General features: G+C 50.6%; 2 protein-coding genes across 8 annotated transcripts in view; one reads left to right on the top strand and one right to left on the bottom strand.

Annotated features, from left to right (window-relative positions):
• USP35 (ubiquitin specific peptidase 35) overlaps nucleotides 1-19,329 on the bottom strand; it is a 101,574-nt gene that overhangs the window by 41,665 nt on the left and 40,580 nt on the right. For 2 of the 3 annotated variants that reach the window (XM_051822054.2, XM_051822052.2), the window contains exon 2: nucleotides 13,139-13,229. The exons of the other annotated variant lie outside the window; for it this stretch is intronic. The gene's annotated coding sequence lies outside the window, so the exon portion shown is untranslated. The remainder of the gene's footprint in view (nucleotides 1-13,138; nucleotides 13,230-19,329) is intronic. 3 annotated transcript variants of the gene reach the window in all.
• KCTD21 (potassium channel tetramerization domain containing 21) lies at nucleotides 10-18,767 on the top strand. 5 transcript variants are annotated; one of them, XM_070075970.1, is made up of 3 exons: nucleotides 796-12,694; nucleotides 12,797-12,895; nucleotides 15,811-18,767. In XM_070075970.1, exon 3 carries the CDS (start codon nucleotides 15,841-15,843, stop codon nucleotides 16,621-16,623), a length of 783 nt encoding a protein of 260 aa, XP_069932071.1. In that variant the 5' UTR covers nucleotides 796-12,694; nucleotides 12,797-12,895; nucleotides 15,811-15,840; the 3' UTR covers nucleotides 16,624-18,767. The 5 variants fall into 5 exon arrangements, with proteins under 5 accessions (XP_008261667.2, XP_051678100.2, XP_051678094.2 ...); XM_008263445.4 differs by lacking the exons at nucleotides 796-12,694; nucleotides 12,797-12,895 and adding an exon at nucleotides 10-140; XM_051822140.2 differs by lacking the exons at nucleotides 796-12,694; nucleotides 12,797-12,895 and adding an exon at nucleotides 371-467.

Here is a 19,329-nt window from a genome sequence, read left to right as displayed (position 1 = left end):
AGTAGGGGAGAACCACAAGTCCCGAAGTGCAGCGCGCGGACCCAGGCCCGCCACGCCCCTGGGCTGGGCTCTGACCCTCCGCCCCCTCGCAAAGCTGCGCCCGCCGCCCGCGGAGGGGAGGCTGCAGAGCGAGGCAGGAGGTGGGTGCCGTGCTGCCGAGGACGCGGGGCTCGGGGTCTGCCGCTGAGAGGACGGAGCCCATCTGGGCACCTGTCCTACCCTGAGAGGTCGCCTACCGCGGCCTCGCCATTCTCATCTGTGAAATGGGGATGGCTACCTAAGTGGCTGCGGGGGAGGAGGCGCCTTTGGGGAGAGGGGAGCCAGAGGAGGCAGAACCAGGGAAGAGGGGCGGAGCTGGTGGGAGGGGCCGAGGTGATGGTGATGGTAGGAAAAGCCCGGATTACGGGGGTCGGGGACTGTGGGAGGCGGCTTTGGTGAGACCCGGAGTGCGGTGGGGGGCAAAAAGGGTGAGAGGCTCTGAGGAGAAGGTGGCTCCGCGTCAGGTCGGAGAGGGGTGTCCAGGGCTGGGGAGCGAGTGCCGTTGAGGTAACCCTGGGTTGGGTTGGGTGGCGGGGCGCACCCCAGCGCCGGCGAGCCCAGGGTTGGCGGCGCTGTCGCCGGATGGGTGCTCGGAGCACCCTCCTTGTGACTGGAATTGAAGGGCCCATTCGTTGAGCCGAGTGCGTCACACGCATGCTCTCCCTCAACCCTCCGACTGTACTGGCACCGGAGCCGTTCACAGGTGAGGGACGTGAGACCCGAGGTGGGCCCATGAGAACCTTGCGCTCCAAAGACCCTGCTTGTTCCCCTGCACTCCAGGGAGGCGGGCAGGTGGCAGGGAAGAAACAAAGGTTTGGATTTCCTGCCCTTCGCAGTTTTCTGACTGGACCAGTTCCCTCAAGCCGGCCAGCCCGTCCTGTGCCAGTGTGAGGATGCAGTGAGGAGATGGAGGGGAACACGCTTTGTGTTTTTTTGTTTGTTTTTGACAAGCAGAGTGGACAGTGAGAGAGAGAGACAGAGAGAAAGGTCTTCCTTTGCCGTTGGTTCACCCTCCAATGGCCGCCGCGGCCGGTGCGCTGCGCTGATCCGATGGCAGGAGCCAGGAGCCAGGTGCTTCTCCTGGACTCCCATGGGGTGCAGGGCCCAAGCACTTGGGCCATCCTCCACTGCACTCCCTGGCCACAGCAGAGAGCTGGCCTGGAAGAGGGGCAACCGGGACAGAATCCGGTGCCCCGACCGGGACTAGAACCTGGTGTGCCGGCGCTGCAAGGCGGAGGATTAGCCTAGTGAGCCACGGCGCCGGCCACTTTGTTTCTAAATTAGAGTTGTCGGGAGGACCGTAGGGAGAGAGGTTGCAATGTGGTGCTTGTGCCTACAGAGAACGAAGATGAATCATGAGTGAGCTGAGAGAGGGAAGGAAAGTTCTGGAAGAGGATGGGGGGGTGGTTGGGGTGGGCCTGCACCAGGTGGAAAGACTTCGCTGTGCGAGTAGGGAGCCTCGCGGATCAGGGGGCTCACTTCCTTCTGCTCCCAGAGGCAGATGGCGCCACAGTCCTCCCTGCCATGTGGATTGTGGGGGCAGTGGAGCAGCCCTAGGCTTCTTAAAGATGGTGACGGCCAAGAGAGGGCCAAAGATAGAGCTCTGGGGTCTGGGGAGGCCTGGAAAGGGAGGTGTCCCCAGGAAGTCCCCAGGGCTGTGAGCCCAGGAGTGTGCCCTGGTGGGCAGACCGAGTAAGGCAGGAAAGTCTCCAGTGTGCTGGGAGACACATGACCCGCTCCGCCTTGTCACCCCTAAAGTGCATCCAACCATGCCGTGGCCTTTCCCCTACGCATGGATTGAGCTCGCCTTGCGTTTACATCCGCGAGGTCAACTGGGCCTTGTCCCGTGCCTTAGATTCCACATGGAAAATTCAGTATTTTGAAATAACAAGCTTTAAAACTCCAGGTGAAAGCCATGAACTTCCTTTCGGCAGATGGCAGCCAGTCTGGGGTGGGAGGAAATGGGTGTGACTGCGCAGGAAGAAGTTTCTTCCCCTATGCCGCCTGCTTCTAGAGTTTGGGGGGGGGGGGGTCCTTCCCAGACCAACAGGAAAGCCAGGCAGGCATCAGACTTAAGTAAAAGTTGGCTGTGGTAAGGATTGAGAGTAGAATGTTCTAGAGATGCAGAGGAGAAAGGAAGGAATTCCTGCCGAGGGGCCTGGCAGATGAATGGGGTTTTCCTTTGCAGTCCAGGCCGAAAGAATGGCAGATGCCAGATTGCAGATATCAGAGAGGGCCTGGCACAGTTGGCATAAAAAGTAAGGATATAATAGTGCCTACTTCACCTGTGAGATTAATGTGATTAAGGTGCCTAGCACAGTAGTAACTACTCAGTAAATGTTAGCCATTATTATTACTGTTGTTGTTATTGTTAGGATCACCATCTGTCCAGGAGTCGCCTGAGGCCCACACAGTTAGCGAGTGGCAGAGTCTGATTCAGATACAGGCTCTGCTCAAAGCAGGCACTGCCCTGTACCCCGCACGGCCCCTCTGTTGCTTTCTGCCTGGCCTCAACATTTCTGAGGCCCAGAAGTCGTTCCCCTTTGTGAACATTTACATAGACCCAGAGCAACAGTTTTTCCTGCTGCAGTAGCAGAGACTCTGGGATCAGGAGAAGGCAGGGAAACAAGGCCTGAACAGCCAGTCTGCTCCCAGCACACAGGCCCCTGGTGTGGTTTCTGTGGGTCGTGGGTCTATCCAGGGAGACCACCCAGGTTTACAACTCTGGGCTTTTATCCCTTAGCCCGGGGTTGGCTTCCTTTTGGGGAGGAAAATCATGAACCTTTAGTGCTCCCTAGTAGTAGTGATAACAAAGCTCCCATTTACTGACGTTCTGAATAGAATTTCTCATCCGAAATACTCTTTTTCTTCCCCCCTTCTTTCTAAGTAAAATATTTTCAAAATCTCCAACCCTACAGAAAAGTTTCAGATGTAGCCCTTGCCCTAGATGCACCAATCCACACTTGGCTGATTTGGGTTTCACACAGATACACATGCACTTTTCCCCCCAGACTATTTAAAAGTTACAGGCGTCCAGACATTTAGCTCCTAGATTGTTCAGCATGCATCTGTCTCCTAACAGCAATATTCTCCTATTTGACCATGCCATGATCCTAAGACAATTAGCAAGAAGTAAGTATTATCTAATAGAATAGCTAATATTTACTTTTTTTTTTTTTTCCAGTTGCCTAATGACATCTTCTGTAGTTTTTGGGTGGTTTTTTTTTGTTTTTGTTTTTGTTTTTGTTTTTTTTTTTTGACAGGCAGAGTGGATAGTGAGAGAGACAGAGAGAAAGGTCTTCCTTTGCCATTGGTTCACCCTCCAATGGCCACCGCGGCCGGCACACTGCAGCTGGCACACCGCGCTGATCCAATGGCAGGAGCCAGGTACTTCTCCTGGTCTCCCATGGGGTGCAGGGCCCAAGCACTTGGGCCATCCTCCACTGCACTCCCTGGCCACAGCAGAGAGCTGGCCTGGAAGAGGGGCAACCGGGACAGAATCCAGTGCCCCTACCAGGACTAGAACCCCGTGTGCTGGCACCGCAAGGCAGAGGATTAGCCTAGTGAGCCGCGGCGCCGGCAGTTTTTGGTTTTTTAAATTAGATCCATGGAGCCCGTGTTGTGGTGCAGCGGGTTAGCCTGCCACCTTTAACGCTGGCATCCCACATGGATGCCAGTTTGAGTTCTGGCTGCTCCACTTCCAAGCCAGTTCCCTGCTAATGTGCCAGAGAAAGCAGCAGAAAATAGGCTAAGTACTTGGGCCTCTGCACCTAATGGGAGACTGGGTTGAAATTCCAGGCTCCTAGCTTTGGTCTGTCCCAGTCCCAGCTGTTTTGGCCATTTGGAGAGTGAACCAGCAGATGAAAGATCTCTCTCCCCCTCCCTGTGACTCTGACTTTCAAGTAAATGATAAACAAATCTTTTTTTAAAAAATGAAAAATAAAATTAGATCCAGTCAGGATTCATATAGCATTTGATAATGTATCTTTAAACAACCCATTTAATCTAAATAGAGCCCCTCCATCTGTTTAAATGTCTGATTAGTCCATCAGTGATGAGTTCCTGGTTATTTCTGTTTGGTTTTTGGTACTTTGTACTCTTTATTGCATCACATCAGGAGCATGTGATACCAGGGTCCTGCTGTCCTTCCATGAACATTGCACTTGATTATTGATTAAGATCATGACAAGCTGATCTCCCCATGTTATGCCCAGTTCAATTGTCCCCAAAGACCACCAAGGAGCCGCTATAAAATACACGAGAGTTTTATTGCAACCCCGGGTCTGGACTCTCAGCCATCACCGGCGCAGCAGATTTGCATTGAGAGCCCTGACTCTTCAGTTAACAGGGTTTTTATAGGGTTTTCAGAGCATTCTATACATTATAGTACCATTTAGCAAATCATCTCATTCCTCGGGAAATTCAAAGAACATCTCTTAGAACTGATTAGTGCATCCAGTGGCGGGAATGGACCTAGTAAAGGTGGTTGCTTGGCTTTGGGGTTGATGCCTTTTAAATTGATTGGCTAAAGTATAGGGTCCGAGCTGCTGGGGTGTACGTGCCAAACTGCAGGGTTTGGGGATGTTATCAATCACCTTAACTGTCCTGAAAAGATGCCTAGAACTTTAGGTATTTCCCTGCTGTCTGCTGATTGGCTGTTGCTAGGGGAGTTTATTGCAAGGGGAGTTCGTTTATTTATTTTTAGGAGCTTTTGGCTTAGGGTTCAGGTCCCGGTCAGGCCCAAGTTACAAGATGGAGGCCTATTTTAAAATAGCTGCACCTTGATCCAGGCTCAGGTCTCTCACCCATTGTAAGGGTGAAATCTCCCCTTTGCAGTTAGTGAGTAAGCCATGGCATGATTCATTGAGTATGGGAATTGTGTGCTCCTGAGAACCTCTCACACAACATCCTTTCCTGACCCTTGCCTGAATTGCAACAGAGAGTTGCAAAACAATCCATGTCCTGATTTTGCCATTACTTCTGTATTTATTAGCTGGGATTCTTGTTTACAAAATAACTTTTCTCCCCTCTCTGTTTCTCCTCCCCCTCTTTTCTTTTTGGTTGGACTCATGATTTTTTTTGGTTAAAGTTCAATTTGCTAGAATCTGTTATCATCCTTAATCTTTTGGATGCTCAGATCATCCTACATTTGGCTAGCATGAGTCCCTTCAGCTCCTGGGTTCTTTTAATATAGCCTCACTAGTCTTTGATTGTGTCTTTGCTCTCAGGCAAGAGAAATCCCAGGCTCATCTTGAACTTTTCTTGTCAAAATCCTGGAATCTTCAGTTTCTCCAGGAAGCCCTGGTTTCTTTTTACAAGAGATAGATAACATTCAGAAAGCAAGATGAGCATGAGCCACAATGGCAGAGTTGGGCCAATTTGAAGCCAGAAGCCAGGAGCTTCTTCCAGGTCTCCCCACGGGAGTAAGGCCCATACACCTGGGCCATCTTCTACTTTCCCAGGCCATAGCAGAGAGCTGGATCAGAAGTGGAGCAGCCGGGACTTGAACCGGCACCCATACGGGATGCCGGCACTGCAGGCGGCAGCTTTAACTGCTACACCACAGCACCGGCCCCAGGCAGGCACTTTTGACCTTGCTAAAGACAACCTCAGGGAAAGCAAACATTTTGCACCCTAAACCTCTGCCAGGACCACCCTGACTGCCTACTAACCAGTCTGACTCCCCACACTCTGAAGTAGTGTTAATAAGGCTTAGATGAGCTGATAAATATATAATACCTTGCACCCATTTTTTGTTTTTAAGATTTGTTTGAGAGGCAGAGTTACAGAGAGAGGTCTTCCATCTGCTGGTTTACTCCCCAAATGGCCGCAATAGCCAAAGCTGTACTGATCCGAAGCCAGGAGCCTGGAGCTTCCTCCAAGTCTTCTATGCACTTGGGCCATCTTCCACTGCTTTCCCAGGCCATCTGCAGGGAGCTGGATTGGAAGTGGAACAGCCAGTACTCAAACTGGCACCCATACAGGATACTGGCACCACAGGCAGAGGCTTAACCTATTATGCCATAGCACCAGCCCCCTAGCACCCATTTTGGTACACACTGAGTACTCGTCAAACATAGCTATTTCCCTCATGTGCCCTGCAGGGACTGTGGGTGTCACGGCAGAATTTTAGAGGAGACAGCCACACTTCTTACAAGGTATCCCCTCTCAAAGATTTCTGTGTCACAATTATAGGTTGCAGCAGGGTGGTTTTCAGGCCCCAGACTGAAATTGCTCCTTCCCACAGTGCCAGCCTGCGCACCCTCTCATTTCAGCCACAGCTCCAGATCCCCAGGCACCCTGGCCTTTCCTGCCCCATCAGCTGGCCTGAGGAGCGCCGCGGTATAATCTGCTGGTCTGACACCAGCGCTTTCCGCAAGGAGGCAGTTAGAGCAGTCTGCTTCCTGGTTCTTTTCCAGGCAAACTTCAGATTTACCTCTTGGAAAGTCTCCCGCTGGGAAAAACAAAACAAAACAAAACAAAAAACCTGCTCTTTCAGACGATGTGGGGCTTCCTTTATTTTCTGCTACCCAGCTCAGTTTACATTTCCATTCAACCTTTTTCTTTTCTTTTTTTGAAAGGCAGAGTACAGAGAGAGAGAGCTCTTCAATCCATTGTTTCACTCCCCTAGTGGGTGCAACAGCAAGGGCTGGGCCAGGCTGGAGCCAGGAGCCAGGAATTTCTTTCAGGTCTCCCACAAAGGTGCAGGGACTTAAGGACTTGGGCCATCCCCCGCTGCTTTCCCAGGCATATTAGCAGGAAACAGCCGGGACTCAAACCGGCGCCCTTAAGGGATGCTGGCATCACATGCAGTGGCTTTCCCCGGTACTCCGTACGCCAGCCCCATCCAGTCAGCTTTTCCAATCTAGCTTTTAAAAACCTGGCATTTTTGTGTTTCACTGCTTTATCATTATCCTGAATTGCTGAAGAAGTAGGACAGTCTAGACTGCTTGGTGGGCTTGCTGTGTGTCAGCCGTAGAGGAGCTGGGGCCTTCCTGGGATCTCGTCTCTTGTGGAGAGCATTTAGTGCTTTTCTACATTTTTAATTATTTTTTAAAGATGTATGTATTTTATTTGAAAAGCAGAATCGGGGAAGTCTATCCCTCCACTGGCTCACTCCCCGATGGCTATACCCTGGAGGTTGCTGTGATCTCCTCAGGTTTGACGCTTTGCAAGAATGGCTCACAGAATTCAGAGAAAGAATTTCTTACTAGATTACCCATTTATTAAAAGAAGATATGCCTCTGGAACACTAGATGGGAATCTGGGTATCAGGCAAGTATAGTGGAAGGGGCCTGGCGCTTCTGTGCTGTCTCCAGGCTCTCCACATTTTCACCAGCTGGGGAGCTGTCAGAGCCACCATTGTGGATTTCTATGGAGGCTTCATTAAGTGCACGTGGTGGATTAAATCATTGGCCTTGGTGATTGTGGCTCCATTCCCTCAAGGTGAGGGGGTGAATGGGGAAAGTTCCAGTTCTCTAATCACATGATTGGTTCCTCTAGCAACCAGCCCCCATCCTTGGGGCTGTCCAGAATTCGCCTTATTGACATGAACTCAGGTGTAGTTTAAAGTCTAATTTTGTGGATTCCTGTGCTCTAATTAAAATGGTTTTCCTTCTGTTCATCTGTCTACTATTGGTTTATTTCATAGACATAGTTTTGGAGGATAGTTTTTACTCTCCTTTACAATCACAACCCATAGTATGAAGATACATATTAGAGGCTGGCACCACGGCTCACTTGGCTAATCCTCCGCCTGCGGCGCCGGCACCCCAGGTTCTAGTCCCGGTTGGGGCGCCAGATTCTGTCCCGGCTGCTCCTCTTCCAGTCCAGCTCTCTGCTGTGGCCCGGGAAGGCAGTGGAGGATGGCTGAAGTGCTTGGGCCCTGCACCCACATGGGAGATCAGGAGGAAGCACCTGGCTCCTGGCTTTGGATCGGCGCAGCGCACCGGCCGTAGCTGCCATTGGAGGGTGAACCAACGGAAAAGGAAGACCTTTCTCTCTGTCTCTCTCTCTCACTGTCTAACTCTGCCTGTCAAAAAAAAAAAAAAAAAAAAACCATATTAGATCATGATGCATTTCACACACATAACTAAAAGTTTCACAATTGTATGTATGACTGATCACAACCAGTATTGATTTCATATGAGACTTACTGTTATAACCTTCATATTTTCCCATTTTATGGGAACATAATTTATATACAGGAAAATTCACCTGGGCCGGTGCTGTTGGATTGAAGGGTAAGCCTCTGCCTACAGGGTACTCATTCAATTCCTGGCTGCTCCACTTCTGATCGCACTCCCTGCTAATGCTCCTGGGAAAGCAATGCAAGATGGCCCAAGCACTTGGTCCCCTACATCCAGATGGGAGCCCTGAGAGAAGTTCCTGGCTCCTGGTTTCAGCTGGGCCCAGTCCCAGCCATTGCATCCATTTGGGGCATAAACCAGCAAATAGAAGATCTCTTCCTTCTCTGTCTCTCTTTCTCTCTCTCTCTCTCTCTGTCTCCCTATTTATAACTCTGCCTTTCAAATAATAAATACATATTTTAAAAAAATAACTAAAAATAAAATTGACCCTTCTTAAGGGTAGTTACATGAATTTTAATAATCTTTGGGGGCCGGCACAGTGAATTAAGCCAGTGCCTGCGATGCCAGCGTCCCATATGAGTGCCAGTCTGAGTCCCAGCTGCTCTGCTTCAAATCCAGTTCCCTACTAATGACGTGGGACAGCAGCAAAAGATGCCCCAAGTACTTGGATCCTTGCCACCCATGTGGGAGATCCTGCTGGAGGTTCAGTCCTTTGTGGCCATTTGGGGAGTGAATCAGCAGATGGAGAAGGATTAGAGGTGAGACTGGAAGAGCAAAGTGCTTTGGTGAGGGAGTGGTGCTTCAGGAGACTGGAATGGAAGGTGGGCAAGCAGCAGGGAGCTGCCTAAGGAGGTAAGGTGTAGGCAGAGCAGACATGAGCCGAAGTTCCAGGAAGATTTCTAGGCATGGTCCAAGGAAACAGAATAAAAACAAATTGTTGGGCTGAAAAGTTGGGGCTGCTTCCTCTGTCGTGAACTCGGGGCAGTTGGTTGGCTGAGAAGAGTCCACATTAGGGTTGGGGCAGGGGAATTCTGTGTTGGATACTGTGCAGTATCCATGGGGATGGCCAGGAAGAAGTGGAGTACATGGCGTGGTTGGGGTGGGGATGGGGAGAGCAGGAGCTCGGTGGCATCTGTGCATCACCACCAACTGCAAACTTGCCACCAAGCTACGAAGCACAGCTCCTGGGAGCTGCCAGCTCCTGCCTCTGTGAGTCATGCCATTGTGCCTTTCCTAGCAGGGCCTGTGGATTTGAGATCAGGGATGCCATGGCCCTGGGAATGGGGCTTAGAGGACTGAGCTCTGTGGCTCAGTACATAGAAAACAATGCCACAGAAAGCACCCTAGACCTGGAGGAGAGAGATCTGCCTTCTCTTCTATCAACCTCTGCCCCTGAGTGCTATGTCACTGCCGCTCACCATGGTGGCGGCAAGAAATTGGGTGCACACTACTTTTTTTTAAGATTTATTTATTTGGGGCCGGTGCTGTGGCATAGTAGGCTAAGCCTCTGCCTGTGATGCCAGCATACCATATGAGCACTGGTTTGCATCCTGGTTGCTCCTCTTCCAATCCAACTCTCTGCTGCAGCTTGGAAAAACAGGAGAAGATGGCCCAGTTGCTTGGGCCCCTGCACCCATGTGGGAGACCCAGAAGAAGCTCCTGGCTCCTGCATTTGGATCTGCCTACGATTGACCACTGCAGCCATTTGGGGAGTGAACCAGGCAGACAGAAGAACTTTCTGTTTCACCTCTCCGTCTGTAACTCTACCTCTCAAATAAATAAATTTTTAAAGAAATGGTGGAGTTATGGAGAGATCTTCCACCTGCTGGTTCACTCCCCAAATGGCTGCAACATCTAGGGCTTGGCCAGGCTAACGGCAGGAGTCAGGAGCTTCTGGGCCTCCCATGTGGGTGGTAGGGGTCCAAGTACTTTGGGCCATTTTCTACTGCTTTTCCTAGGCCATCAGCAGGGAGCTGGATCAGAAGTAGGGCAGCCAGGACACAAACCAGCTTTAGGGATGCTAGTGATACAGGCGGCAGCTTAATTTGCTATGGCTTAACGTCAACCCCAAGTGCTCACTACTTTTGCCTGCAGAAAAATAGTTGAGGCACCCACCCAAGGGTCCCTAGGAATGCCCTGTGACTGCTGACCACCTCATTCACCCACAGTGCCCTGAGCACTTCAGCACCAACAGATCAAGGAGATACAGGGTCTGTAGCCCCTGAACTGTCAGGAAAGACCTCCACCTTCTCCAGTGCTTGCACCTGCCCTGCCCTCAGAGCTGAGCCTCTCCCCAGAGCCTAGGCCAGAAATCCAGTGTTGTTGGTAGAGAGGACGGTGGTGTTTGTTGAGGAGGAAGACCGAAAGCTAGAATATGAACATTGCTATCTAGAAAGAAAAGCAGTTGGAGCAGACTAGAGTGCTGAGAGGAAGGAACCAGAGAGGAAAAAGAAGATTCTGGAATGAATAAGGAAGTGACCCACTCCTGAGTCCACTTCCTGTCTGATTCAGCCCTGAGCCCCTAGCACCCTCCTCAGCTGCCTCTTCCAAAAGGCAGCCTCGACCCTAGCTGCCACCCGTTCTACAGCAGCTTGCCCACCGTTCTCTGGAAACTCACCCACCATCTGTTTTTGGTTTTGTTTTTTTAGTTTTTATTAATATAAAGAACAGATTTCATGTGTTTCATAAGTACAGGGTTTTTTTTTTTTTTTTAAAGGTTTATTTATTTGAGAGGCAGAGTTAGAGAGGGAAAGACAGAGGTCTTCCATCTGCTGGTTCACTCCCCAAATAGCCACAACAGCTGGAGCTGGGCCAGGCCAAAGCCAGGAGCTTCATCCAGGTCCCCACATGGGTGCAAGGGCCCAAGCACCTTGACCATCTTCTGCTGCTTTCCCAAGGGCATTAGCAGGGAGCTGGATCAGAAGTGGAGCAGCCAGGACCTAAACTGGTGTCCATATGGGATGCTGGCACCGCAGGTGGAGGCTTAACCTACTATGCCACAGCGCCAGCCCCATAAGTACAATTCTAAGAAGATAAGCATACTTCCCTTTTTCCCCCTTCATTCTTCAACCCCCCTCCTTCCATCCTTTCTTTTTTTCTTTAATTTTTGCAAAAATATAATTTCAGTCCACTATGTAATCACTGGATTAATGCACCACTAAGCATAATTTTCAACAAGTAAAAAGTAGAAAGACCTCCATACAATCTTGGCACTCTCTGCCCCAAGCATCTGCTGCTGATTGTGGAACTGCATGGACTTCAGACACTCCCAATGGCTAATGCCATCCTGCAGCATCAGAGTCTCTGCTAAAGGCAGGCATTGGTGCAGCAGATAAGATGTCGCTGGAAGTGCGGTGCTGTGGCATAGCAAGTAAAAGCCCCTGCCAGCAACCCCAGCATCCCATATGGCCTCTGGTTCATGTCCCAGCTGCTCAGCTTTGATTCAGCTCCCTGCTAATGGCCTAGGAAAAGCAGCAGAAGTTGGCCCAAGTGTTTGGGCCTCTGCTACCCATGTGGGAAACCTGGATAAAGCTCCTGGCTCCTGGCTTTGGCCTGGCCCATCCCTGGCTGTTGTGGCCATCAAGGGAGTGAATCAGCATGTGGAAGATTTCTCTCCCTCTCTCTATGTAACTCAGACTTTGAAATAAATAAATAAATCTTTTTGAAAAAATGGGAGGGTGTTGCTTGGGACGCCCACATCCCATATCAACTGGCTCTGCTTCCAATTCCACTTCCCTGATAACACATACCTGCTAAGACATCAGATGATGGCTCAGTACTTGGGTCCTTGCCACCCATGTGGGAGACCTGGATGGAGTTCCAGGTTCCTGGCTTCAGCCCAGCCTACCTCCAGTTCCTGTTCTCTCTCTTTTTCTCTCCATGATTTTTTTTTCCTTTTTTTAGATTTTTTTATTTCTTATTTATTTGAAAGGCAAAGTTAGAAAGATGGAGAGACAGAGCGAAAGAGAGAGATCTTCTGTCTGCTGGCTCCCCAAATGGCTGCAACAACTGGGGCTGGGCCAGGCCAAAGCTGAAAGGCAGGAGCTTCTCCAGGTCTCCTCACATGGGTACAGAACCCAAACACTTGGGCCATCTTCCGCTGCTTTCCAAAGCACATTAGAAGGGAGCTGGATTGGAACTGGGACAGCCAGATCTTGACCTTATGGGATGCTGGCATTACATGCCGAGGCTTAACCTGCTATGCTACAATGCCGGCCACTCCCTCTCTGATTTTCAAATTAAGAGGCTGGCAGAGTGTCCCATTAGACTGGGAAGGAATTGCACAGGGACCCAGAGAGTTAACCAGGCGCCAGGCAGCTGAGCATCTCCAATACCTGCCACGGCCCTCATGCTGTAGACAAAGGGTGTCAGGGTATCTCAGTGTAATGAGGCTCTTGAGCACACTGACGCAGAAGTGTTTGCCACTCCTGCGGAGAGAACTTGGGGAAAGGCCTCCCGCTGAGATCTGTTCCCACGCTGCTTGGTATGCAGCCCTGGTAAGATGTTCCCTGATGCACCAGCATCCATTCCTGACTTACTCCTGCAGCTCTAGGTGCTGTGTCTTGGTAAGTGTGTGTATTCATCAGCCTTTCATTATGACAATGAAATACATGAGGCAGCCTAACTTTATAAAGGAGAGGGATTTATTTTGACTCCTGGTTGTAAAGGTTCACATCTCAGATCAAGCTGTGCCCCCAGCTCATCCCTGGCGATGGTTTTCTTGCTGATAGAGTCCTGAAGTGGCACAGAACATGACATGACAAGAGGTAGGAATTGCACTTTGTTGCCTCCTAAAAAGTCACTGGGATTCCGGTGTGACCCCTCCACCCTCATGACCTCATCCCATCTAACCACTTCCCAAAGACCCCAACTCTAAATACCATAACTGGATTAAGTGTTCACCCTCTTAGTACCATTAATGTATTACTTTGTGGTTTACACTTCTACATGAGTTTAGGGACCAAATATATTCAAGCTGTGTCTTTGCTGTCTCTTGTCTCCCCTACTACCTGGGCTCTTAAGAGCAGCACTGGGACTGATTCCTCTCGGTGTCTAAGTCCATTTTCTGCGGCTCTAACAAAATACCTGAAGCTGGGCAGTCTGTAAAAAAAAGAAAGAGAGAGAGAGAGAGAGAGATGTATTTAGCTCACAGTTCCGGGGGTCCCAGAGTTCATCCCAGCATCAGCTCAGCTCTGGTGATGGCCTTCTGGCTACATCACAGCATGACAGATGCTATCATGTGGGAGCAGGTACAAGAAGAGGCAGAGACCACCTGGCCAAGACATGAAGCAAGAGAGATTCAGGGCTCACTATTTAGAATAACTCGCTCTCGAATGAATAAACCAGGATCTGCAGGAACTGTGTTAGTCCCTTCTGAAGGCAATGCCCCTGTGACCTAATCACCTTCCACAAGGCCCCACCTGTTCAAGGTACACTGCCACCCAGGGACCAACCTTCCAGCACATGGAAAACCATATCCACACTGTAAGGGTTCTCCCAGCCCCCAGAGTCCAAAGAAAATTGCTGAATCTATCCACAGGTTGGCTCTTGGGGAAAAGATAAATCCTCTGCTTTCTAGAACCTTAAAGAGAAGTTAGAATCCAAGAGTTCAGGTTGAAGGAGACTCACCAACTCTGGATACAGGAGGCTTTTTAAAGAGTGAGTAGGGGGATGGGCATTTGGCGCAGCAGTAAAGCACCACTTGGGATGCCAACATCCCATATTGGAGTGTCCAAGTTCAAGTCCAGGCACAAATCCCAGTTCCAGTTGCCTGCTAACGCTCACCTTGGGAGGCAGTGGGTGATGGCTCAAGTGGTTGGGTTCCAGCTAACCACATGGGAGCTTCTGGCTTTGGCCTGGCCCAGGCCTGGCTATTGCAAACATTTGAGGAGTGAACCAATAGGAGGGAGATTTTCTCTCTGTCTCCCCCTCTTTCAAATAAAACTCAATTTTTTTAAAAAGATCTACAAAGGAAAAGAGAAAGAAAAGAAAGAGTAGGTAGAATGCCTCCAGGAAGAGTGCTATGGGCAGGGTCCCATATATGCACTGACCTTGCTGTTAGTTTCAGAGGAGGTAGGAAACTGAGTCATGGCAGGAAAGGACACACCTCAATGGCCAAGAGCATCTCTGTGGGAATGGCCTAGGAACAGTGAGCATCCAGGATTATCAGTTGGAGTCCTGGGGACCGAGTGACCCACTTGGTCCCTGATAGAAGGGTGGAGACGTCACTGATCACAGCCATTCATTGTCAGGTCTTTGAGAGAAGCAGCATTGATAGAATAGAAAGAGCACTGGGCCTGGAGTCCCAGCTCCCAGAGCATTTGTGAAGTACTTGGTGCTACCAGTCCTTGGCTGGTGAGCGTTGACACATTTCTTTTTTTTTTTTTTTTTTTTTTTTTTTTGACAGGCAGAGTGGACAGTGAGAGAGAGAGACAGAGAGAAAAGTCTTCCTTTTGCCGTTGGTTCACCCTCCAATGGCCGCCGCGGCCGGCGCACTGCGGCTGGCGCACCGCGCTGATCCGATGGCAGGAGCCAGGAGCCAGGTGCTTTTCCTGGTCTCCCATGGGGTGCAGGGCCCAAGCACTTGGGCCATCCTCCACTGCACTCCCTGGCCACAGCAGAGGGCTGGCTTGGAAGAGGGGCAACCGGGACAGAATCCGGCGCCCCGACCGGGACTAGAACCCGGTGTGCCGGCGCCGCTAGGCGGAGGATTAGCCTAGTGAGCCGCGGCGCCGGCCGCGTTGACACATTTCTTTCATATTAAGGGTCCTGAGTTGGAATGCTGACAAGGCACTTCCTCTCTGTATGTGGAAGGGATCCTGGCAGTTTTTCTCATGTGCACAACAGGGTTGGATGATGGTTTTACCTATACCAAAAGGTGATAAACTGTTATGTAGCAAATACACGTAAAGGAATACAGGATAGCTCTCAGTCCAAGCACATTTTCCATTCTTCTCTCTCTTCCTTGAATATTTAGAATCACAAAAGGAGCTTTTTTTAAAAAAAAAAAAAAGATTTATTTATTTGTTTGAAAGGCAGAGTTACAGAGAGGCAGAGGCAGGGAGAAAGAGAGATCTTCCATCTGGTCATCCACTCATTCATTCCCTAGATGGCCGCAGTGGCCAGAACTGCACCAATCTGAAACCAGGAGCCAGGAGCTTCCTCTGGGTCTTCCATAAGGGTGCAGGGGCCCAAGTACTTGGGCCATCTTCTACCAGCCCCAGGCATTGGTATTTAAAAAAAAAACAAAACAAAAAAAAACACTCTTTTCAGGGGCCAGCACTGTGGCATAGCAATTAAAGCCACTGCCTACAGTGCCAGCATCCCATATGGACACCGGTTCAAGTCCCAGCTGCTCCACTTCCGATCCAGCTCTCTGCTATTGCCTGGGAAGGCAGTAGAGGATGGCCCAAGTGCTTGGGTGCCTGCACCTGTGTGGAGACCTGGAGGAAGCTCCTGGCTTCTGGCTTCAGATTGGCACAGCTCTAGACTCCAGGAAATTGGAATGTTTTTCCTTTTCTTTCCTTTCCCTTTCTTTCTAGCTCCCTGGTAAACCTAATGTGCTTTCCACACTGTGGCAGTTGTCAGCATCCATCAGGTGTTAGTTCATCTCAACACCAAGGACCATGACTCCCCAGATGTGTTTGTATAGTATTTACATCTCGCTTTTTGCCCTCTGTAGGAATACTTCCCAGCACCCCAGCCTCCTGCCATGTCTGACCCCATCACACTGAATGTTGGGGGGAAGCTTTACACCACCTCACTGGCTACGCTGACCAGCTTCCCCGACTCCATGCTGGGTGCCATGTTCAGTGGGAAGATGCCCACCAAGAGGGACAGCCAGGGCAACTGCTTCATTGACCGTGATGGCAAAGTGTTCCGCTACATCCTCAACTTCCTGCGGACCTCGCACCTGGACCTGCCTGAGGACTTCCAGGAGATGGGCCTGCTCCGCCGGGAAGCTGACTTCTACCAGGTGCAGCCCCTGATTGAGGCACTGCAGGAGAAGGAGGTGGAGCTCTCCAAGGCAGAGAAGAACGCCATGCTCAACATCACACTCAAGAAGCGGGTTCAGACGGTCCACTTCACTGTGCGTGAGGCACCCCAGATCTACAGCCTGTCGTCCTCCAGCATGGAGGTCTTCAATGCCAACATCTTCAGCACCTCTTGCCTCTTCCTCAAGCTCCTAGGCTCCAAGCTCTTCTACTGCTCCAACGGCAATCTCTCCTCCATCACCAGCCACTTGCAGGACCCCAACCACCTGACTCTGGACTGGGTGGCCACTGTGGAGGGCCTGCCAGAGGAAGAGTACACCAAGCAGAACCTCAAGAGGCTGTGGGTGGTGCCCGCCAACAAGCAGATCAATAGTTTCCAGGTCTTCGTGGAGGAAGTGCTGAAAATTGCTCTGAGTGATGGCTTCTGCATCGATTCTTCTCACCCACATGCTCTGGATTTTATGAATAATAAGATTATTCGATTAATACGGTACAGGTAAAAGACCTCAGCAACACAGTAATGGGGAGGTCTCAAGAAACTCCATGCCAGCCAAGGTCTTGGAGAGTGTCTGGCCAGTGATGCAAGGCAGGGGACTCTACTAATCCGTATTAATTGCATAGCAGGACTTGATTCCCCCGGGATGAAATCTGCCTTTTGGAATTCACATGTCCTCTAACCAGAACCACCTTTGTTCTTGCCATTTTGAGCTGGAGATGGACAGTTTATTATGACAAGGGAAGAGTCAGCTGAGGTCCCCTAGAGGAGACCATGGGAGGACTTTCTGGCCAGGACAAAGGAGCAGCAGTTTTCTCACGTGCTCCAGGTCTCTCTCCCACCAGCCAATGCCCCATTTGCCCATCTATAAAAAGGGCCACAGGCAGAGGGAATGGTTTAAGAAGACATAATGTACTTGGCGTTTCCTGCCGCACCTGCTCTTCCCTCCCTAGGGATGCAGCCAGCACCTGGGACTTGTTTGCCCAGGGCAGTCATGTTTGGCCGGCCTGGAATGTAGTGTATTTTCAGAGCTCTGCCACTGGCCCCTCTGGGGCCAGGCTGAGCTGCAGCCTGGGCTTGGAGGAGTGAGCAGGCTCCAGAAGGTGGGGCCAACTTGAGGGATTTTTGGCTTCAGAAATGGGCTGCTGTCTCTATGAAAATGTGCAAGTATCTGGAGCCAGGGTAATGAAAGGCACTTCATCATCCAGCCTGCTGCCTGACTTTTGTAATCCTTTTCCCCATAATTTGAGTTATCCCCAAAAGAGGTCAGTCTAAACGAGGCTCTTACAGACTCTCAGGGTTGGAAAATAATTCAGTGGTTGATTAGCTGTCCTCTGGCCTCAGCACCTTTGGGGGTGAGTGCCTCTGCCCAGGTATCCCCAAGGGATGGCCTAGGCTGGCTGGCATACCTCTGATGAGGGCAGCACCCCCAGGGGTAGAAGGTGTGGCTGGTAGGAAGTTCTTCCTTCTATTAAGCCAGGATCTGACCTGCCACTTCCTTGTGCTGGATCTTGGCCGCAGAAACCTCGTTTTCATCCAAGTGCATTTCTTCACCTTGAAAACAGTCACGTTGAGAGACCAGACGCTTAGCATTACTCAAGAGCGCAGACTTGACTGTGGAATCTGCTGCAGAAGCTCTGCTCACCTTCTTCTACCCCTGTCAGTCCCCTGTGTCATGTCCTCACCATGTGTGTGTGTGTATGTGACCCTCACTTCACCCATCTTCCCCACCAACCATGGCTCCACATGCCTTTTGACCATTTTCTGTTTGGAGGAGCAGACTTGCCACCCCTAGTGGGGGGCCTGCAGAAGGAGGTGTGGTCTTGGAGGGCAGTGTGCAGTAGGGAGCACAGCAGCGGTCTGAACCATAGCACTGCCCTTGGAGCGGGTGTACAGCCCCTAGGACTCCATGCCCTCCTCTGTGGGGGTGTGCTCAGAAGTAGTACATGGGCCTTGTTGGGTTACAGTCTGGGCATAGAAGCCCAAAGCCAAAACCCAGTGGGCTATGAGCAGTGTAGGCCTCAGACCTGCACGTAATTATGATTCACCCCTGGAGTGAGGAGGGCCATGGCAGCCCGAAGTCCTCCCTGCTGGGCAGGGGCCCTCAGACAAAGCCAAGGAAGAGGCCTCCTCTCTTTGGCCCTGTGAGTTGGGAGCTTGTACGCTGGGCTCTGAGCATAGCCAGGCCCCTTAATGGCTTATCCAGGCCTTCCCTTCCCTACAGTGAACCTCGGAATATCTTACAGCTGTCACAGGCCACCAGGCCAACAGCATTCTAGAAAGACCCTCAAAGAGAACCCACTTTAGACCAAGCCACAGAAGCTGTGACCACAACAAAACAGTTTGAGAATAAAAAACTATTATAAATCACCACTGCCCTTTTTTTCCCCTCTCCATAAAACTTCTCTTTTCCCATCTTTCTGGTGCTTCCTAATTCAAGCAGCTTGACTCTAGAGAGAAAATGTGGAACCTGTGAAGCCACTAACATGCTGTGTGACTTTGTGCCTGTCACTCACCTCACTGAGCCACCTCCACATCTTCATCGGTGAAATGGGCATAACAGTAACACGTAACCCTACCTACCTCACAGGGCTGTTGTGAGGAGCAAATGAAATAATGTGTGTGAGAATAAATGATAAATGGTTGTTATGATTTTGTGACTGCTCACAAGGAGGGGGAAAAAAAACACAGCCTAGGGTGAGAGTGACTCAGGTTTGAATCTTGGCTCCATCACTTGCCATGTAACCTCCATGAGCCTCTGCGATTTGTATCATCATTGGATCACACCCCCACCTCCCAGAGTTCATCAACTTAAATAAGTTGGTGGATGTAGAAATCCCTCACCATCCAGGCACATAGGCTTGTGTGTGTTTGTGCTCTCTCACTCTTTCTCTCTCTCTGCCTTTCAAATAAAATAATAATAATAATATCATTCAACAGTCTGGCAGGAGGTGTTCAGGGTGGCCCCCTCAGCGGGAAGAGAATCCCAGCAGGGTACAGCTTCACAGGCCCTTACAGAGTGCTTTGGGGGGCGGGCCTGCGGCCACAGAGCAGCCAAGTTCAGTCCAGAAAAGAGCTTCATCCTCAGAAAGGGCTTCAGGAATGGGCAAAGGGGGGCCTTTGAGGCTAGGTTGGACTGTGACAGAATGAGCACTAAAAGCATCGTGGGAACAGAGCAGAGACCGGCAGGCAGGCGGGCTGGTGGGAGTGG

The sequence above is a fragment of the Oryctolagus cuniculus genome, chromosome 1 (assembly GCF_964237555.1).
Source record: "Oryctolagus cuniculus chromosome 1, mOryCun1.1, whole genome shotgun sequence".
In the NCBI taxonomy this organism is placed as follows: domain Eukaryota; kingdom Metazoa; phylum Chordata; class Mammalia; order Lagomorpha; family Leporidae; genus Oryctolagus; species Oryctolagus cuniculus.
This window is presented reverse-complemented; position numbering and strand designations above follow the sequence as displayed.